The following is a 19875-nucleotide window of genomic DNA, read 5'->3' on the forward strand; positions in this document are numbered from 1 at the left end:
GATGGCCTAAAGGAGGGGCTTGGAATCACTGCCTGAAAGGCCAAGCTGTGGACATCACCGGGCTGGCTGGGCCAGAGGCCTGTCTGGGGCAGGTGGGTGGAGGGAGGAGCCAAATGGGGAACTTTGAAGGTTTGGGGCCTCCCTCAGCCATGCGGGTTCAGGAGGGAGGCCTCAAGGCAGGCAGCAGCTGGGCAGATGGAAGGGGAAGTCGCAGCCTGAGGTCACAAATGCAAATACCTCTTGGGGACAAGTAAACAGGCCAGCCACTTGTGGGCAGCTCCGCCTGGGCACGCCTGGGGACGGCCCTGACCTCACAGCGCCCTCCCAGTGCCCGGGGGGGGGGGGGGCCCTTCCCAGGAGAGGGCATAGACAGACTGTCAGCAACAGAGGCCCAACAGAGGGCCCTGGCGCTGCAGGGCCTGCCCAGCAGCCTGTGGCAGCCCAGCTCCGGGCTTTAGGGGCATGGGCCCCAGGGCTTCGGACACTCACCCCCAGCTGGACGGAGTTCATGGACAGGTGTCTCAAATTCCATCACCTTCTTTCCCTTTCCTCAGAACTGCTTGCCACCCCCAAATTCCCTTCTCTGTGAAGGCAGCTGGATGATGCCCCCACCCCATGCCAACACCAGGACCTCACGAATGTCTCAAATCTCTATCTACCGCATCCGTGTATCACCCAGAGTCGTCTTTCTAATCACATCCAGCTGCCACCCACTGCTCCCAGGACTGTCCCCAGCCTCATCTCACTCAAGACTCACAGTCCTCAGAGCCCCTGGGTGGCTCAGTCAATTAAACGTCTGCCTTCAGCTCGGGTCATGATCCCAGGCTCCTGAGATTGGGCTCTTGTGTTGGGCTCCCTCCTCTGCGGGGAGCCTGCTTCTCCCTCTGCCACTCCCCCTGCTTGTGTTCTCTCTCAAATAAATACATAAATAAAATATTAAAAAAGAAAGAAGTCTATCTTAAAAAAAAAAAAATCACAGTCCTCCACATGTGTCCCATCATGGCCACCTTCCCATTGATGGCAAGTTCAGGTCGAATGCAGGGCCCGTGTCTGTCCCCCGATCAGGAGACTGAGAAGTGTGGGTGAGTGACGGTCCACATGGCTGGCCTGGTGCCCGGTGAATATCATGATGAGGAAGCTGTGAGTTCACAGGCACCCACAGACAACCACACAGACTCACCACAGGGGTCTGCAGCCTGGGCCACCTAGCTGGTTCTGGTCAGGATGGCTTCCAGGGGGACCTGAGAGGGTGAGGGTTTTGCAGGCAAAAAGGGCTGAGACCCGGGCTGAGTGAGAGCATGCGGGCAGGGCCTGAGAGCCTGCCAGGCTGGAGAGCCCAGGCTGCCTAGGTCCTGAGACAAGTGCTGGGAGGGGGTAGCCTGAATGGCTGGAGGGTGGCAGGACTCCTCTCAGGTCTCAAGCCTACCTCACCCCATGCCCATGGGGCCTCACAGGCCCTCCTTCCCCACCCTGCAGAGCACAGGTCTCTTACAAAGTGGTGGCTGCACCTTGATGGCTCTGGGTGGGGCATTACACCAGCAAGCCTGGGACACGCCGCTGGAGGGGGGTGGGCATTTCTGGTGCTTCTCCTTCCCAGAAACCCTGGGGTCTGCAGGAACTGCTGCCTTGGCCTGCTGGGTATTAGTAGAGACCAGAAATGCTGGGTCCTTATTGTGAGACCCTTAGCAGGGGAGATGATGCTAAAGAACGTGGTCACTCTGTCCCCTTGGAAGTGACCCACTAGGGTCAACAGTGGGATTGCCACCTGAGGTATAAGTGCATGATGTCTCTTTGGGGTTGCAGAGTGGGGCCATATTTTTGCAGGGAACTCGAGCCCCAAGTGACAGATAGGAAGATCATACACATGGTCCTGAGGGACAGACAGCAACTTCCACTAGCCTCACACCACACCCCAAAGTCCTTAGGGTATCTGGACCCTACCCCCTTTCTCCTCCCACAAGCAGCTTACACTGCCCCTCTGTTCTCCTCCATCCATGACAGAGTGCCAGCTGCCACAGGCTCTGGGCAAGACACTGGGGTACAGAAAGAAGACCAGTTGTCCTCATGCTCTCTGCCCAGGAGACTTGGGAAGTCACAGATCATCCGCAGATTGCTCTCTGCTGTTGGGAGTTTGCAAGAGCAGAAGCTGCGGCAGAGGGGAGGGTATTCAGGTGGAAGCTCTGCTGTGCAGAAGCAAAGTAGGTGCTAGAAGCCCAGCCCATTCACTGGTGGGCCCAAGGTTGCCATCCACTGAACCAGCTTGACCCTTGAGATGATGTGCTAAGAACTGAGCTAGTGAACCTAGAGGAAATGCAGTTCCCCTTCCCACCTCTGTGCACACTCAGATCCAGCAAACAGGGAGGAGCCTATGGCAACTAGACCTCCCTCCCCAGACATGGGGCTGGGCTTTACTTGGGGCCACAAGATGGAGCTAGACTGAGGTTCAGAGAAGAGCACCCCACCAGGGAAGGCCGGGTGACCACCTGTCAACAGACCAGGGTGGATTTTCAGGTTTCCCAGTAACAGCCCTGCTAGCTGGGGGTGTACTGTGCTTTTCCCTCCTCCGATGGGGGCTCCTGGCCTGCCACTGACTCTCAGCAGTTGATCCCAGAAGCCAGTGCTTCTCATGGGGCAGCCTTGCACAGGCTGTGATCGGATGGTGAGGCCGCGGCCACAGGAAAACAATTCACACCTTTTGTAAGATGATTTATTTCATTTATCAACAACATGGGGTCAGAAAAGCCCAGCTGCAAGGGACCTTTTTACTACTAGAGCCAGCCTTGGGCAACTCTCTCTGTTCCCTCCCCAGGCCTCGGGAGCTCGGCAGCCCCTGGATGCCAGGCAGGCGACGGGCTCACTCCACTCCCTCCCTGCCCATGGAAAGGGGCGCAGTGTTCCTCGGCCCCCTCACCCACGGGGCCAGTCCCCAGGTCCCTTTGGAGAAGGGTGCCTTCTCAGCCCAGCAGGGACTAGAACCAGGGATTGGGGAGCCAAGACAGCTGGTGACGCCATGCCCCGTCCAAGCTGAGGTGGAGCGGACCCGGTAAACTCCTCCAGAGAACCAGGGCCCTTTGCAAGCATTCCCCATTGTAGGGTGATCACAGCCACAGATCTGCAGAGCCCCCCAAATACAACTGTAGATTGGTGTGAAGGATGGGTGGCAGGAGCTGGCAAGCAGGCACTGCCAACAGGTGGGACCGCCTGGGGGCCCGCTGCCCTCAGAGCTCCCGCCACCTTCCCTTCTGATACCAGGTGCTGGAGCCCTAGTCCTCGCTCGAGTTGTCAAACTCCTCCCAGTCAGACACGCTCATCACCTCGGAGGCAAAGTCCGGGTCAGCCTGGCTGCGGTCCGGAGTCCCACGAGGCGGCTCGAGGAGCAGGGAGCGGGGCAGGGTGAGTACGCAGGCTGCCAGGCCTGAGATGGAGTTGTCCAGCTGCGGGCCCTCCTCCCAGCAGTCCTTTTCCACGTCATAGATGTGCACGTAGCCCGTGCGGCTGCCACGGTTGTGTGAGCGGCCACCCAGCACATAGATCCTGGTGTCCAGCACAGCAATGCCAGGCTCACCATGGCCGGCTGGGAGTGGGCAGACAGATGACCACTGCCCGGATGTGCAGCTGTAGCAGGCCACCTGCAAAGCCAAGGTCAGAGTAAAGCTGGGCACCTGCTGGGATGGAGACTGCCAGGCTGCCGGGGCCAGATGGGCAGGGCAGCACTCTTGGCCAGGCCCTGGGTTCAGACCAAGACTGAGGGGCACGGCCAGGCTGTGTGTAAACCCGGCTCCCCTGGAGGAAGAGTTTGGGGCCTGCATCAAAATATCCTGTCCACGGACCAGGCTGATCCTCTGTCCTGCCTTCAGGAGCCTCAGCCAGCCTGTGGCCCCAGGTGTGTGGCAACACAGCAGGCACACCGGCACGCTCTTCTCTAAGGCCCGAGATTCTCTCCTCTCCACAAGACTGACTGACCAAAGACACGGACCCCAACTAACTCCCTCAGATCACCCAACACCAGGGAGAAGTGCTGATAAAATGTGTAAATAGTTAACTTGCTGACTAGTGATGACCATCAACATTCTCACATCTCCAAAATTACCCCAAACAGTAAACAAACATATGGGGAAATGTCTGACCTTTTTTCAATCCAAAAAATGTAAAATCGGAGTTAAATTTGTCCCTGACAACTACCAGCCACCGGGGGGAAAAAATCACAAGACCCAATGCTGATGAATGTGTAATGAAGCCATTTCATGGGTGTCTGTTTGCCATTCCAGGAAGGCTATTTGACAGTATGTATTAAGAGCCCCCCAAATCTTATTTTTTTTTTATTTAATAGTACATTTGGTTTTCTAGCTGTGGTAGGCAGAAAAATGACCCTCCAAAGACGTCCATGTCCTAAAATCTCTAAAGTTGTGTTACTTTATATGGCAAAAGGGACTCTGCAGACAAGCATAAGGCTATGGACCTCGAGGTAGGGAGGGTATCCCGGACTTTCCGGGTAGACCCATCTAATGGCACAAATCTTTGAAGGCAGAAAGGGAAAGTCTAACAGGAGAGAAGAGAAGTTAGAAGGACAACCTGCTGTAGCTGGATGAGGACGAAGCGGCCTCATGCCAGGGAATGCAGAGGCCTCTAGAAGCCAAGGAGGGCCTTTAGCTGACAGCCAGCAAAGAAACAGGGACCTCAGTTCTGATAACCCGAGTGAGCAAGGAGTCAGATTCTCCCCTAAGGCCTCTAAAAAGGACAGATTCCCTGATGTCACCCAGATTTTATCGCAGTGAGACCACACTGGACTTAGGACCTACAAAAATTAAGAATACACTTATGCGGCGCCTGGGTGGCTCAGTTGGTTAAGTCTGCCTTTGGCTTGGGTCATGATCCCAGGGTCTCTGCTCACGCCTGCTTCTCCCTCTCCCCCTCCTTGTGCTGTCAAATAAACAAATAAAATATTTTTAAAAATAATAAAAAGAATGTACTTATATTGTTTCAAGTTATTAAGTTGGTGGTGATTTGTCATGGCCACGATAGGAAACTGATCCACGAGAGCTGAGGGGTTCTCACCACTCAGAGCCTGTTAAAACAGACTGCTGAGCTCCACCCCTGGAGCTTCCAATTCAGTGGATCTGGGGTAGGACCTGAGAACCTGCATTCTAACAAGTTCCCAGTGATGCAGATGCTGCTGTTCTGGGACCGCACTTTAAGAAGCAGAGCTCTTAACTAAGAAAACAATCCAAAATACCTGAAACACACTACAAAGTAAATATTATTTACATTACTTGGAATAGCTAAACTTTGGACCAATCCAAATGATGCACCAACATGACAGGATTCTGCATGGCCACTAAGATGGGGCAGTGGCTACGGAAATTGTGTATTAAACTGGAAAATAGCCACCACAAACTTTAGCCAGAAGCAGGAAAGCTCTTTACCTACAATGAGGGGGAAACCACGCACAGAGAGGACTAAAGAACAGTGGCACCAAGTAGGATTATGGGTACTTTTCTTCAGCCTTATCCATTATTCAAAGGTTCTGCAATTCGGTTATACTAACTTTATAATTGATGTTTTCAATAATAAAAACAAATGAAAGTACCCTGCCTCATACTATAAAGATGGATACATGTCATCTGTCCAAAACCAGAGAATGTACACCACCAAGAGCAAACCCTGGTGTAAACTGTGGTGTTGGGGTAAGAACATGTCACTGTGGGTTCATCGATTGCAACAAATGTCCCACTCTGGTGGGGAAGACCATGTGTGCAGGGATGAGGGTATACGGGAAATCTCTGCACTTTCTGTTCAATTTTGTGGAGAACCTAAAACCACTATAAAAAATAAAGGCTACTTAATGAAAAGGCAGACATGTGGCACATAAATTTTCATCCAAAACAATTGGAAGGGATGGGAAGAACATATGTGGGGTGGCCCAGCTCTGCTCACCTGGTGCACATCCCTCCTGTAGCCAGCGTCATTGTTGCTACCCCCGATCACGTACAGCTTGTCCAGGAGGGTAGCCATGCCGTGCCAGGCTCGCCGCACGGGCCCATCAGCCAGACTGTGCCAGGTGTTGCTGTCTGGGTCATAGCAGTGCGTCTCCTTTAGGTAGTCTTCCCCTCTGCGGCCACAAGTAACGTACATCTTCCCCTCCAGCGTGGCACCCGCGTGGGCATATACCTGCATGGGGCCACCAACAGAACCAGGGATGGCTAGGAAGGAGGCAAGAGGGCCACGAGGGAAGACAACCAGGAGCCTCATGGAAGCCACTCCTACCCCACAGTTGCTCTGTGCCTCCTGGTATCCCCAACTTCTACCTCACATCCTGCTGAGAACACTCCCTGATTCCGTCCCAGTCATCCACCCTGACCTTACCCTAAAAGGGGATGGGTCTACGAACCCAGAGATAACTCTGAGCTTCTATGAAGGGGAGAATGGAATCTCTGTCTCTCCCTTGCCTCTAAGGGAGACATCTGCATGGGGGGCTCAAAACAATCAAAGCACAGCCTTGAGAGCCAGTCACAGGAGGAGACAGCACTTCTGGGAATATCTGACCCACCCTCAGTGGTCTGCACCTTTCCCCAACTCCCAGTACCAGCCAATCCTCCAGGCCCGCTGACCCCACTTTCAAAATCTGTTCACAAATATCCAGCAGTATGGTGAGAAGAGTAAGATGCAAATTCAAACACAAAGATCAATGCCATTTTAGTGATGGCTATTTGTGGAGGAAGAAAATATACCACCCTGCTCTCGACTTTGGTCCTCAGACTTTCAAGCGCACCCTGGCGGGGGGTCTCCTCCTTGCTCAGGCAGCTAGACCCCTCACACTGGTCCCTACTGCATCTCCTCTCTCACATCCACTTGCTCAACCCACCCCAAGCAAGGCTGCCGCGCATGGGCCCCAAGGCAGAGCACTATGTTTTTTGGGGGTAGAGGAGGTATGGAAGCTCTGGGGCTTGGGTTACAGAGCCAGCCACCAACACTCGGGCTATGTGGTGACACAGCAAAGGGCTGGAGAGGTAGACAGGGTGGAGAACAGGGGACAGAGCAGTTCACAGGACATAAACCAAGGGCTTGAGGTTTTTCTCATCAATGTGGGGGTCTGGAGAGGTCTTGGTGTTTAGGTTTTTTTTTTTTTTAATTAAACTTTTCATTTTGAAGTATAGACTCACACGTAGTTTTAAGAAAATAATACAAATGCCATGTACCCTTTACCCAGGCCCCCAGTGATATGAGCTGGTACAACTCTAGCACAACGCGACTCTAGTACAACCAGGATGCTGACACTGACACAGTCAAGATACAGGACACTTCCATCTTCACTAGGATGCCTCCTGTTGCCTTTTTTTTTTTTTAAGATTTTATTTATTTATTCATGAGAGAGAGAGAGAGAGAGAGAGAGAGAGAGAGAGGCAGGCAGAGACACAGGCAGAGGGAGAAGCAGGCTCCATGCAGGGAGCCTGACATGGGTCTCAATCCCGGGTCTCCAGGATCACGCCTTGGCTGAAGGCGGCGCTAAACCGCTGAGCCACCCGGGCTGCCCCATGTTGCCTGTTTGTAATCACACCCACATCCCCCCTGCCCCAAACCCCTTCTTTAATCCCTGTCAACCACCAATCTGTTTCTCCATTCCTATAATTCTGTCATTTCAAGACTGTTACATGAATGGAATCATGTAACCTTTTGAGACAGGCTTTCTATGGTACCTCTATGTTACCTAGACTGTTGCTCATGTGTGTCCATAGTTCACTTTTATTGCTGAGTAGAATTCCATGCTACAGTTTGCTTAGCCATTCACCTGTTAAAGGACATCTGATTTGTTTCCAGTTTCTGGCTGTTACCAATAAACCACTATGTTTGTGGTACAGAGTTTTCATTTTTCTGGGATAAATGCCCAGGATGGCAACTGCTGGGTTACATGGTAGTTGGAAGTTAACTATTTAAAGACATTGTGAAATTCTTTCCCAGTGTCTCTGTGCCAATTTACATTCCCATCAGCCATGTATGAGCAACCAACCTACCTCCTCTGCAGCCCTGCCAGCACTGAGTGTTGCCACTCCTTTTTTTTTTTTTTTTTTAGCTACTCTAACAGGTAGTTTTCTCACTCTGGGTCTAAGTTGCGCTTCCCTAATGGCTAATGATGTTGAACATCTCATGTGCTTGTTTGCCGTCTGATAACCCCCTTCTTTGTTTTGATGAAGTCCCATTTATTGATTTTTCTTTTTACGGCTCATGTTTTGGGGGTCAAGTCTAAGTACCTGTTGCCCAGTCCTACATCCCAAAGATTTTCTTCTACTATTTTCCTCTAAACACTATTTAGCTTTATATTTTAGAGCTAAGCCCGTAAACCACTTTGAGTTAATTTTTGTATAAGGTATGAGGCTTGGGTCGATGTTTCTTTCTTACAGATTCCAAGACTCTTACATAATTTGTTGAAAAATTATCTTTTCTCAGTTCAATTGTTTCTGCACCTTTGTAAAAAAATCAGATGGACTGGGATGCCTGGGTGGCTCAGGATTTGAGTGCCTCCCTTTGGCCCAGGGCGTGATCCTAGAGTCCCGGGATTGAGTCCCACATCAGGCTTCCTGCTTATCTCTCTGCCTATGTCTCTACCTCTCTCTGAGTCTCTCATGAATAAATAAAATCTTAAAAAAAAAATCAGAAGGTCTTATTTGTGTGGGCCTATTGTGGATTCCCCATTCTGTTGCACTGATCTTTGTGTCTATCCCTCTGCCAATAACACAGTGGTAAATCCTGCAGCTAGGGTAGTAAGTCTTGAAATCGTGTAGACTTATTCTTCCCACTTTATTTACAAAATTGAGGTATTCTAGATCCTCTGCACCTTTCCATGTAAATTTCAGAACAGTCTCATCTATATTTACAAAAACTGTTGCTGAAATTTTGATATGAATTGAGTTAAACACCATGTATCAATCTGGGAAGAACTGACGTCTTTTTTGAGTTTTCCAATCCATGTACATAGTATGTCTCCCCACTTATTTACATTTTATTTCCTTCATCAGCATTTTATTATTTTTAGCATATACATTCTTTTAAGTGTTATTAAATTTATACCTAAGCATTTCATTTTTAGGAATTATTATAAATAGCATTCTTTTTCATTTCAGTGTCCACATGTTCATTGCTAATATACAAAAATGCAATTAATTTTTGCAGGTTTGTCTTATTTTTTTAAAAAAGATTTTATTTATTTATTCATGAGAGACACAGAGAAAGAGAGGCAGAGACACAGGGAGAAGCAGGCCCCATGCAGAAAGCCCGACGTGGGACTCCATCCTGGGTCTCCAGGATCACACCCTGGGCTGAAGGTGGCACTAAACCGCTGAGCCACCTGGGCTGCCCCAGGTTTATCTTATATCCTACAATCTCAGTGAACTCACTTATTAGTAAATGTGCTGCCAAAGTGAGTACTGAACTCACTTATTAGTCCTAGGATTTTTTTTTTTTTGGTAGATCCCTTTAAGATTGTATGTATGTACGTATTTATTTATTTGAAAGAGAGAATGTGTACACAGGGGGTGAGGCAGAAGAAGGAGAGAGAGAACCTCAAGCAGAATCTATGCTGAGCATGGAGCCAGACATGGAATTCAATCTCATGACCCTGAGATCACGACCTGAACTGAAATCAAGAGATGGACACTTAACCACCTTAGCCACCCAGGCATCCAGGTAGATTCTTTTAGATTTTAGACAACTGTTTCTTTAGGATTAGTTTTATTTCTTCCCTTTCAATATGCATGCTTTATTTTCTTTTCTTGCCATACTTCACTAGCTACACCCTCCAGGACTATAATGAATAAGAGTGGTGAGAGCAGACATCCTTGCCCTGCTCCCTACCTCAGTAAAAACATTCAACTCAGTCTTTATTATTATTATTTTTTAAACATGCTTTTCTTTTTTTAAAGACTTTTATTTATGCATGAGAGACAGAGAGAGAGAGAGAGAGGCAGAGACACAGGCAGAGGGAGAAGCAGGCTCCATGCAGGGAGCCTGACGTGGGACTCGATCCTGGGTGTCCAGGATCAGGCCCTGGGCTGAAGGCGGCGCTAAACTGCTAAGCCACGGGGGCTGCCCTCTTTAACTATTTTTTAAAAATTTTTATTTATGATAGTCACACACACACACACACACACACACACACACACAGAGAGAGAGAGAGAGAGAGAGAGGCAGACACACAGGCAGAGGGAGAAGCAGGCTCCATGCACCAGGAGCCCGACGTGGGATTTGATCCCGGGTCTCCAGGATCACGCCCTGGGCCAAAGGCAGGCGCTAAACCGCTGCGCCACCCAGGGATCCTTGCCCTCTTTAACTATTAAATACAACATCAGCATCAGGATTTTTATATATGGTCTTCAGGTTGAGGAAACTCATTTCTATTCTTATTTTTTGGGTTTGATCATGAATAGATGCAAAATATTGTCAAATCCTTTTTCTGCTTTGATATGATTATACGATTTTTAACATAGTGGATTATACAGATTAAATTTCAAATATGGAACTAGCCTATCTACTATCTCTGTAACCAACTCCATTTGTTCATTCATTTCTTTTATCAAGGGGGGATAATTCTATTTGCTAATATTGAGTGAAGGATATTCATATGTATATTTATGGGAGACTTCTCTTTTTTTGGTACTGTCTTGTCTGGTTTTGCTATCAAGTTCATATTAACCTCTTAAGATGAACTGGGAAATATTCTTTCCCCTTCTATTTTCCAAAAGAAAAAAAAAAAAACAAAAACCCCAGCAGAACTGAAGTTAACTTTTCTTTAAATGTTTAGTAGAGGGCGGCCTGCGTGGCTCAGTGGTTTGGCGCCGTCTTCGGCCCAGGGCCTGATCCTGGGGACCTGAGATCGAGTTCCACGTCGGGCTCCCTGCATGGAGCCTGCTTCTCCCTCTGCCTGTGTCTCTGCCTCTCTATGTCTCTAATTAATAAATAAATAAAATCTTTAAAAACATTTAAAAAATGTTTAGAATTCTTATTAAAACAATCTAGACCTGGACATTTCTTTTTGGGAGGTTTGATTTTCTTTTTTTCTTCTTTTTAAAAATATTTTATTTATTTATTTATGAGAGGCACAGAGAGAGGCAGAGACATTGGCAGAGGGAGAAGCAGGCTCCTCACAGGGAGCCCAGTGTGGAACTTGATCTCATGTTCTCAGGATCAAGCCCTGAGCCAAAGGCAGACGCTCAACCATCGAGCCACCCAGGTGTCCTGGGAAGTTAGATTTCCTTAAAGGTAGAAGGCTATTCAAATTATCTATTTAGTCTCGAGTCAGTTGTGTTAGATTGCATTTTTTGAGGAATTCATCTATAATCAAGTTTACACGATTAAGGTTGTTCATAGTATCCTCTTCTCATCCTCTCTATGTCTAAAGGATTTGTAGTAATGTCCTATTTTATTCTTGATATTTTATTTTATTTATTTTATTATTATTTTTTTAATTTTTATTTATTTATGATAGTCACACACAGAGAGAGAGAAAGGCAGAGACACAGGCAGAGGGAGAAGCAGGCTCCATGCACCGGGAGCCCAATGTGGGACTCGATCCCGGGTCTCCAGGATCGCGCCCTGGGCCAAAAGCAGGCGCTAAACCGCTGCGCCACCCAGGGATCCCTATTCTTGATATTTTAAATTGTGACTTCTCCTTCTAGAAATTTGTCAATTTTATTTACCTAGTTAAAGAACCAGTTCTTTGTTTCGTTGATTTTCTCTACTATTTTTCTGCTTTTAACTTCACTGATTTCTGTTCTTTAATATTTCTTCTGCTTGATTTGGCTTTATTTCACTTTTTTTTTTTTTTCAAGTTCTTAAGCTAGGAGCTTATACTATTGATTTGAGGTTTTTTTCTTCTTTAATGTATGCTTTTAGTGTCACAATTTCTCTCTCAGCACAGCTCTAGTTGGACACCACCAATTTTGACATGCTGCCTTTCCATTTTCATTCACTTCAAGGTATTTTATTATTCCCTTTTGACTCGTGGATTATTTAGACATGTGTTGTTTAGTTTCCAATTGTCTGGAGATTTTCCTGTTAACTTTCTGTTGGTGACTCCTAGTTTGAATCCATCTGAGACAGAGAACACGCTGAGGATTTCAATTTTTATACAATGATTGAAATTTGCTTCCCATTGGTGTTACTGGCTATCAGCCTCTTTACTTACAAGTCTGAGACATACGAGGCAAAAGGAAAACCCAGGGAACACATTACTGCATGGTATTCCCCACTTCCTCAGATCCCTAGCAGGACTGCCTTCTCTCAACCGTTCTATATCTTTAAATTTTTTTTAAATTTTTATTTATTTATGATAGTCACAGAGAGAGAGAGAGAGAGAGAGAGAGAGAGAGGCAGAGACACAGGCAGAGGGAGAAGCAGGCTCCATGCACCGGGAGCCCGATGTGGGATTCGATCCCAGGTCTCCAGGATCGCGCCCTGGGCCAAAGGCAAGCGCCAAACCGCTGTGCCACCCAGGGATCCCTCAACCGTTCTATATCTTAAGGGTTGTTTTGTTTTATGTTGAGTTCTGAGTTGCATTTAGCAGGAGGAGCTGGGAAGAATACATCTACTCTATCTTTCCAAGTGTGAGCTCTCTGGGAGGTCTTTAAGTGAGAGTTCCCGGCAGAGATCCCCTTTTTCTCCTCTGGAACACAAGAAGGCAGCACTCTGCCTACTGCTAGGACAGGGAGTTCATGGTTTATTGGGGGCATGTCAGCAACCAATTAATGATACCACACTGATGGGACTCGGCATTACAGGGTCCCTAAGAAACAGGTGAGCGAATGTGACAAACATGAGGTTGTGTGACAGCCTTTTCCCTCAGTCATTCGCTATGGCTGACTGTGGGTTCTAAGTTAGCAATGAGGGCTGCATACCTGCCTTCTCCAGGACCTGTGGGCCCCCTCTCCTCACAGGAGAAAACCCCCTGCTCTCTGGCAGATTTCCCATTTACTTCCCTGACTGCCCCTCCATAATCTTATCATCATCCCTGCTCTTCTGAGCTGACCACAACTGTTCCCATGTCAGGCACACCATTAAGTCCTGACAAATCCTCCATATTTCTATCTCCAGGTTGACCACTCCCGAGTTTGACTTTTAATGTCGAACTGACATTTCCCATTGGAATATTTATCATGTTCTACATGGAACCTTTTCTTTTCTTTTTCATTCCCAAACTCATTTGTCCTCTTGGTTAGTGGCCTAGCCATCCACCCAGGTGCTCAAACTGGAGCCTGAGCGTCTCCCACGATCTATCCCTTTTCATTCTCTAACATCTGATCCATCAGCAAGTCTGGTCAGTTTATCTCCAAACTACACCAGAATTTGCCCATCATTCTCCTTCCCCACAGCCTCTACCCTAGGATAAGCCACCTTCACCCCCACCCCCTGGACCGCCCAATGGCCCTCTCCACCCTTGTCTCTTCACAATCCCTCCTCATGCCATCCCCCTTTCTCAGAATTGGGAAGGCCCCTCCTGGCCTAAGAGCTCCATCTTTCCTCACCCAGCAGCTGCTTCCTTTAGACTTTGGTCTAACCAACATCTCAGATGGGCCTTCTCCAGTCTTTTCAGATTAGTCCTGCCAGAGCCTTCTATTTGAGCAATGCTGAGCTCAACCTTCTCGATTTCATTATCACACTTGGCACAATAGGCAATTACTTTATTGATTTGTTTAGTGGTTAAGAGTGGTCTCTCCTGTTAGGCTGTGAACATCACCATCCAGAGGGGAACTTCTCTCATCTTTTATCACCACTGGATCCCCTGGGTTTGGTATATGGTAGGTGCTTAATAAATAGTAGCTGAATAAATGAATGGTGTGAGGGAAGGAACATTGACCTGCAGGGAGAAGTTAGTTGAAAGGTGAGGCTGCCCCTCTGTGGCCACATCAGAGAACTGCAGCTTCACCAGGAAGCCCGAGACAAAGAACCCCTGGAGTCCCCCAACTCGCCCCGACCCCAGCCCGTGTCCCCCATTCCTACTCAGTCCTTTCCAGAACAGAATTCAGAGGTCCATCAGGTCTCAAGGACCCCCTTGACCTCTCCCATGCAAAATATGTTCCTTTCTCCAGAAGGAAGGTAGGGAGTACCCCACCAGAGTGGCTTCCTTCCCCAGAGAAGCTGAGCAAAGAGCAGGCCAGCCTTCCCTGCCTGGGAGGAACTACAATTGGGAACCCCTAACCTTGGAGGCCTTGTGGGCCATGGAGAAGGGCTGGACCCATCAGGGAGAGCCTCAGCCCCTTGAGGTTAAAGACTACAGCCTTGGGGGAATTGGAGAGGGGTGAGAGATAAAGAGAGAAGGTATGGGAAGAGGTCAGAAGGGCAGGAGCTCCTATGGCTGGGCCTGGACAACAGCCCTCCCGCCACCCCTCACCATGCATCCCTGTGCAGTTATCTGCCTCTAACAGTGCCCAGAAATGCCCGTGGACGCACATGAGTTTTAAAAACTGGCAAACAAAAACGAAATACACCTTCTAAAGTGTTTTTTGTCTTTTCAAAGTCCCTGCCCTCCAGGAGGCCTGTGGAGAAGTCTGAGGTTCCTGCACCCTCCTCTATGTGTCCTTCCTGTTTAACAACATCCTTGGACACATTTTCAGCTCAGCTCAACTGAGCCAACAGAAAAGGGAAGGCTTCTGTCTACACTTGAAATGCAGTGTTAGAGCAGCTTCCTGGGGGCACAGTCAGTTGAGCACTGACTCTTGGTTTCGACTCAGGTCATGATCTTGAGGTAGTCCTGGGATGGAGCCCTGAATCAGGCTCTGTGCTCAGTGGACAATCTGCTTCAGATTCTCTCTCCCTCTCCCTCCCACTCACTCTCTCTCTCAAATAAATAAATAACATCTTTTAAAAAATAAAAGTAAAGCAGCTTCCTGGTACCACGGTGGTAAGACCAAGATGGAAGTGAAATTCTAGGCAATGGGATCTGGTGCAGCCCAGGGGGCTGGCCGAGACTCAGTGGTCCTCTGCCCTAATCACAGTGCAGAGTCTTTGCAGGTACCCACTAGGCCTGATTTCCTGGTTTGGCCACCCACTCTCTGCACACCCTGGAAGGAAAGCAGGCAGGAAAAGGCCCCTCTTGGAGGGTTTTCCTTACCTCCCTCTTGAGCGGAGCCACGTAAGCCCAGGAGTTGGTGGCGGGATCGTAACGCTCCACAGCATTCAGATCATTATGGTAGTCGCGGCCTGCCACCGCATAGATGTACCTGCCCACAACACACACACACAGGTCGGCGTGCTCCTGCTGCAGGGACTGGATCTGGAACCAGCGGTTGTGCCTTGGGTCATACCTTTTGAGGGAACATGAGGGCAGTGCATCACTGACAGGCCAGAAAGTCTGCCCAGCAGGCCCACACCTCCTGTTCCACCACTGTACCCTGAACCACACCCCCCCCAGCTGCCCTGACACAGCAGCACATGCCCACCCACAGCCATAGCAGCAGGCTGCTACATGCCTGAACATGGGTGTGTCCCCAGCACAGAGCCTGGAAGGCATGGCCAAGATCCCCTTGCGTTTCTGCCTACAATGCCAGGACCTTCTAGGGATAATCCCATGGGCGAGTTTCTAGCTCACCCATCTGTTCACCCCAGGCTGGGCCATGGCTGTTCCTACAGCCACCTCCATCTCACCTATCCAGATCCATATTCCCCATGGCCCTGTCCCCATTCAGGAATGCCCAGTTACGGCCTTCCCCTGGACAGACACAACAGCCTCTCAGGACTCCAGTAGAGTCCAACAGGCCACGGGTGAAGCGGACAGTCGGTACAGGTCCCCCCTATCTGAACATAGGGTGTTCCTTGGAAACCTTTCACAAGCTGAAACGGCATGAAACAAAGCAAATACAATTCACATGGGAAAAAATGTGAGATTCCTAGACCCCAAAAATAACCACTGTCAGGGCTTTTCTGATACCTTAGGTCACACCTTGCTAATGGATGCATGAAATGCACTCCTCTCTCACTTCCTGTGCCTCTCCTAAGCTGTCCTGTTGCCAGCTGGAGGAGTGACAGCCATCTCCCACATGAACCGTGGGGGGCGTGAGGGAGGGATCCTGCATGATGCCAGGCACTCCCACGGGAGGGAGATACTGGGCTGGCTAGAGCAGGCCCATAAGGCTGGAGGAGCACTGATGGACTGAGGGGCTTCCCAGGGGAGCAGCTAGAGATGGCCAGGGAAGCTGACCACCGCTGAGGTTCTACTGAGCTCCTACTGAGCCTGGGCACTGCAAAGCTTGTTCTCCTGACATCAGGGCCACCTTCATGTCCCTTTCCTCGGAGACATAGCTGTCCCTAAGCCCTGCCTTCTTTCTCCATCAATCTTTTAAAAAAGTCCTATCATTGGAGCTTCATTCTGAGCTCCTTTGTGTAACCACCCCTCCCACAGCCCCTCTGAAGGGTGTCACATGTTCAACCCCTATGAGCTCAACCATCCCAGGAGACCAACTATCAGCCCTTACTTCCTCCTCTTGCATGTCAGACCCACGCTGCAAAGGCCTCCCAGCCATTTCCAGCTGGCTGCCCACCAGCCCTGACCAGAACCCCCAGCTCCCTCTGCTCACTCAATCCCACACTCCTCAGCAAGCCTCCAGTCATACCAAAGTCTCCACTTAGCCTAGCAGCTGAGGTCCTTCACAGGCCAGTCCATGCCTACCTTGCCAGCACTCAGCCCTGCCCCACTCCATGCCCCAGGCCTGGCACTCTGTGGGACAGCAGGCAGGTATGTTATTTGGGTGAATAGAGGATTACAGAGCCTTGAGGAACCAGGACCCTATGAGCCTGAGCCCCAAAGTCCATTCTTTCCTGGATATGCATCCGGCCTTTCCCTCTGGACATCCACTCAGGTACCAGCATCTGAGTGCCTGCTTCTGAAGCCGCCTGGCTCAACAGCTCATGCATAATTACAGCTGCTTTCAGGTAAGTGGTTCTTATTTCTCCATAGAAAGACCAACTCCAAGGGAATAAGCTGAACTTCAACTGGCTAATTAGAGAATGAACAGAGTTTTCTTTGGTCAGTGCCATATACAAGTTGGTGAAGAGATGGGTTTCATCCCTTGTCTCAAAGCACAAGTTAGATGTGCTCTGCAGCTGCTCTTTCCTGCCTGGACCTTTGGGCCAGCTCTTCGCTGCCAGCCAGGAATGACAGGAAACAGGATGCCTCAGGGGTTGAGGCTAACAGGAGAGAAAGAACATGCAAGCAGGGTCACAAAGACCTAGCTCTGAGAGTTGGTCTGCCCCTGTCCAGCTGGGTGCATGCAGGCGTTGGCTTTCCTCTCTCTGGCATTCATTTAATTTCCACACCTGGCCAATGGGGGGATGCCACCTGCCTATGAAAGTTATCATGAGGCCTCAGAAAGGACAACACACATGGAAAGGGTCCTTGTTAAACCAGAAGGGAGTTTGTAAAGGACTGGTTCTGGTCTATATTCCTAGACCTCACTGTAGCTCAGGGCAGATCACGCACTGTCTGCTCAATTAATTAAACAAAGATTAACAACAGTGAATCATTCAGTTACTCTGCAAATATTCACTGGCCACCCAGTGTGCATCAGGCATGGTGCTCAGTGTTGAGAATCCCAAGGGAAACTCCAGACAAGGACTCTTCTTTCTACTGTAGAGGTATAGAGAGGGTGCTACCCAGAAGTTGTGCTCTACTGGATAGCAGGGGCTGGGAGGGCACAGGTCTCTTACGAAGACCAGGAAGGGCCTCCTGAGAAGGTGGCACTTAAAAACTCAATGTCCAGGGGCGCAGCCAGGTGACAGTCTAGCTAGAGGTAGGCAGCCCAGGCCAATCCAGGGGCTCAGCATTCACCGAGGTCCTGCCAACTGATGAGGCTGGCCGTATCCCATTGCCTTTCCTGTACATGACACTCATGCATGTACATGTGTCCGCCCTCCCTTCTCCACCTCGTTTCTGATCTAGTGCAAGTCAGCATCATCCTCCAGAGTGAGACAAGCCCCACCAGATGCTTCCGCTTGCTTCCTTCTGGTCTTCTGCCCTGACAGCTTCCTCAGATGTGTTCATTTGAATTTGTGGTTTCAGATTTAACACACCCCTGCGCATGCATGTGCATGCACGCGCACACACACTACACATTCACCATACATCAATAATTTAGACACAACAACAGTTGTGCTCACTTCCTATCTCCCCACTGTGTCCTGTATTCCACATTGCTTTCCTTATTGAATTGATTTTCTGCTTTGTTAGAATAAATCCTCAAGTAATGTTTTGTCTAATAAAAACTAGCTATATAAGGATATAAACAATTTCAGTCCTTTTAAGGTAGATTTTGAATAGCCCTACTGCAAACTCAGATGGGCCAGCTAGAGTTGATACAAAATGCTCTGGGGTCTTTGTAAAATTGGACAGACCACCTTCTGTCTGTTTCCACAACTTAAGCATTCCCATGACTCTTGGTGAAGTCCATTACAATCAAAGGAATTTTTAAAATGTATTTTAAAATACAAACAGCCACGTAAATGCTTAACAGAGAAAGCAAGTTGCTATCCTAAGTAGAGTCCAACAGGCCACGGGTGAAGCGGACAGTCAGTACAGGTCCCCCCTATCTGAACATAGGGTGTTCCTTGGAAACCTTTCACAAGCTGAAAGGGCATGAAACAAAGCAAATACAATTCACATGGGAAAAAATGTGAGATTCCTAGACCCCAAAAATAACCACTGTCAGGGCTTTTCTGATACCTTAGGTCACACCTTGCTAATGGATGCATGAAATACATGGAGATAAAGCACAGACGCTCATAGAGTTCAGAGCTCTGGCAGCTTGATACTGAGATGAGTGTAGTTCCGGGGAAGATGCTGGGCAGCGCCACCACACTCAGGGGGCATGCTGCCTCTGTAAAGGCTCACTGCAAAACCAATGCTGAACACTACCTTCACTTTCAATCTTTTTGTAAAAGTAAGAACAGGCACTAATGTAGGTCTTCCACGAAAGTGGAGTAACATGGACTCTGAAGAGCCGGGGGTGGGAAGGGGGGAGTACAAATACAATTTGCTCCAAGACAGCTAACTTCTATGCACTTCCTGCTGTACCAATGCTCTGATATAGCTTGAGAAGTCTCCAACACCTCAACATGCAAACCCTAACCGCAACTTTTATCTTCTGGTATTCTGAGGGTCCAAAGATCCTAAAGCTCATAAACTAAGAAAGGGAAGAAGGGAGCGAACCAAACTCAGAGCATTCAAATTAAGATCCATCTGGCAGTTTTTAAAGTCTATGAAGAGATTAATGGAACTCTCACCCTGGAGAAATGACAGACCCCAGGGTCCTCCCCACCATGCAGGCAGACACTGCCCCCCAACCCCTCCACAGTACCTCCCCCTGCCAGGCAGGTCTCACCAACTCCACCTGCCACAATTACCCGACCTTGTCACTGGAGTCTGAGGCTGTTGGTTATCAAATATTGGTGCTGATACTAGAATTTTTCAGAGTCTGGCTTGGGATTCACAGCACATGTTCACCAATGGGAAATTCAGACCAGTCTTGAAGCAAAACTGACGTCAAGGAAGTAGAAGGGCAGACTCCGGGCAGGGAGCGGCCCTCGCGGTCGCCCTTGGGGAAGGCCCTGTGGGAAAGCCTCATAGCCTCCCTGTGCGTGCACGCCACCCCACTATATGCCAAGGGCTAGTCAACACAACACCCTGGAGGTCTATTTTGCAGGTCTGTGGGTTGGTCTCAGCAGGGAGCTCGGGCCTTGGGCCTCCAACAGGGATATAGGTCCCTACAAAAGAAGCTTTGAGGGATCCCTGGGTGGTGCAGCGGTTTGGCGCCTGCCTTTGGTCCAGGGCGCAATCCTGGAGACCCAGGATCGAATCCCACGTCGGGCTCCCGGTGCATGGAGCCTGCTTCTCCATCT

At 49.1% G+C, this 19875-nt stretch overlaps 1 protein-coding gene across 1 annotated transcript in view; it reads right to left on the reverse strand.

Moving 5' to 3' along the window:
- Positions 1-2699: 2699 nt before the first annotated feature.
- Positions 2700-19875, reverse strand: part of KLHL22 (kelch like family member 22) — a 41620-nt gene continuing 24444 nt past the window's right edge. Inside the window, exons 5-7 of the mRNA XM_055323027.1 lie at positions 15098-15290; positions 5935-6168; positions 2700-3629 (exon numbers count right to left, since the gene is read on the reverse strand). Of these exons, the coding sequence (XP_055179002.1) occupies positions 3264-3629; positions 5935-6168; positions 15098-15290 (793 nt within the window). The 3' untranslated portion in view covers positions 2700-3263. The remainder of the gene's footprint in view (positions 3630-5934; positions 6169-15097; positions 15291-19875) is intronic.

The sequence above is a fragment of the Nyctereutes procyonoides genome, unplaced genomic scaffold, assembly GCF_905146905.1.
Source record: "Nyctereutes procyonoides isolate TBG_1078 unplaced genomic scaffold, NYPRO_anot_genome, whole genome shotgun sequence".
NCBI lineage: Eukaryota > Metazoa > Chordata > Mammalia > Carnivora > Canidae > Nyctereutes > Nyctereutes procyonoides.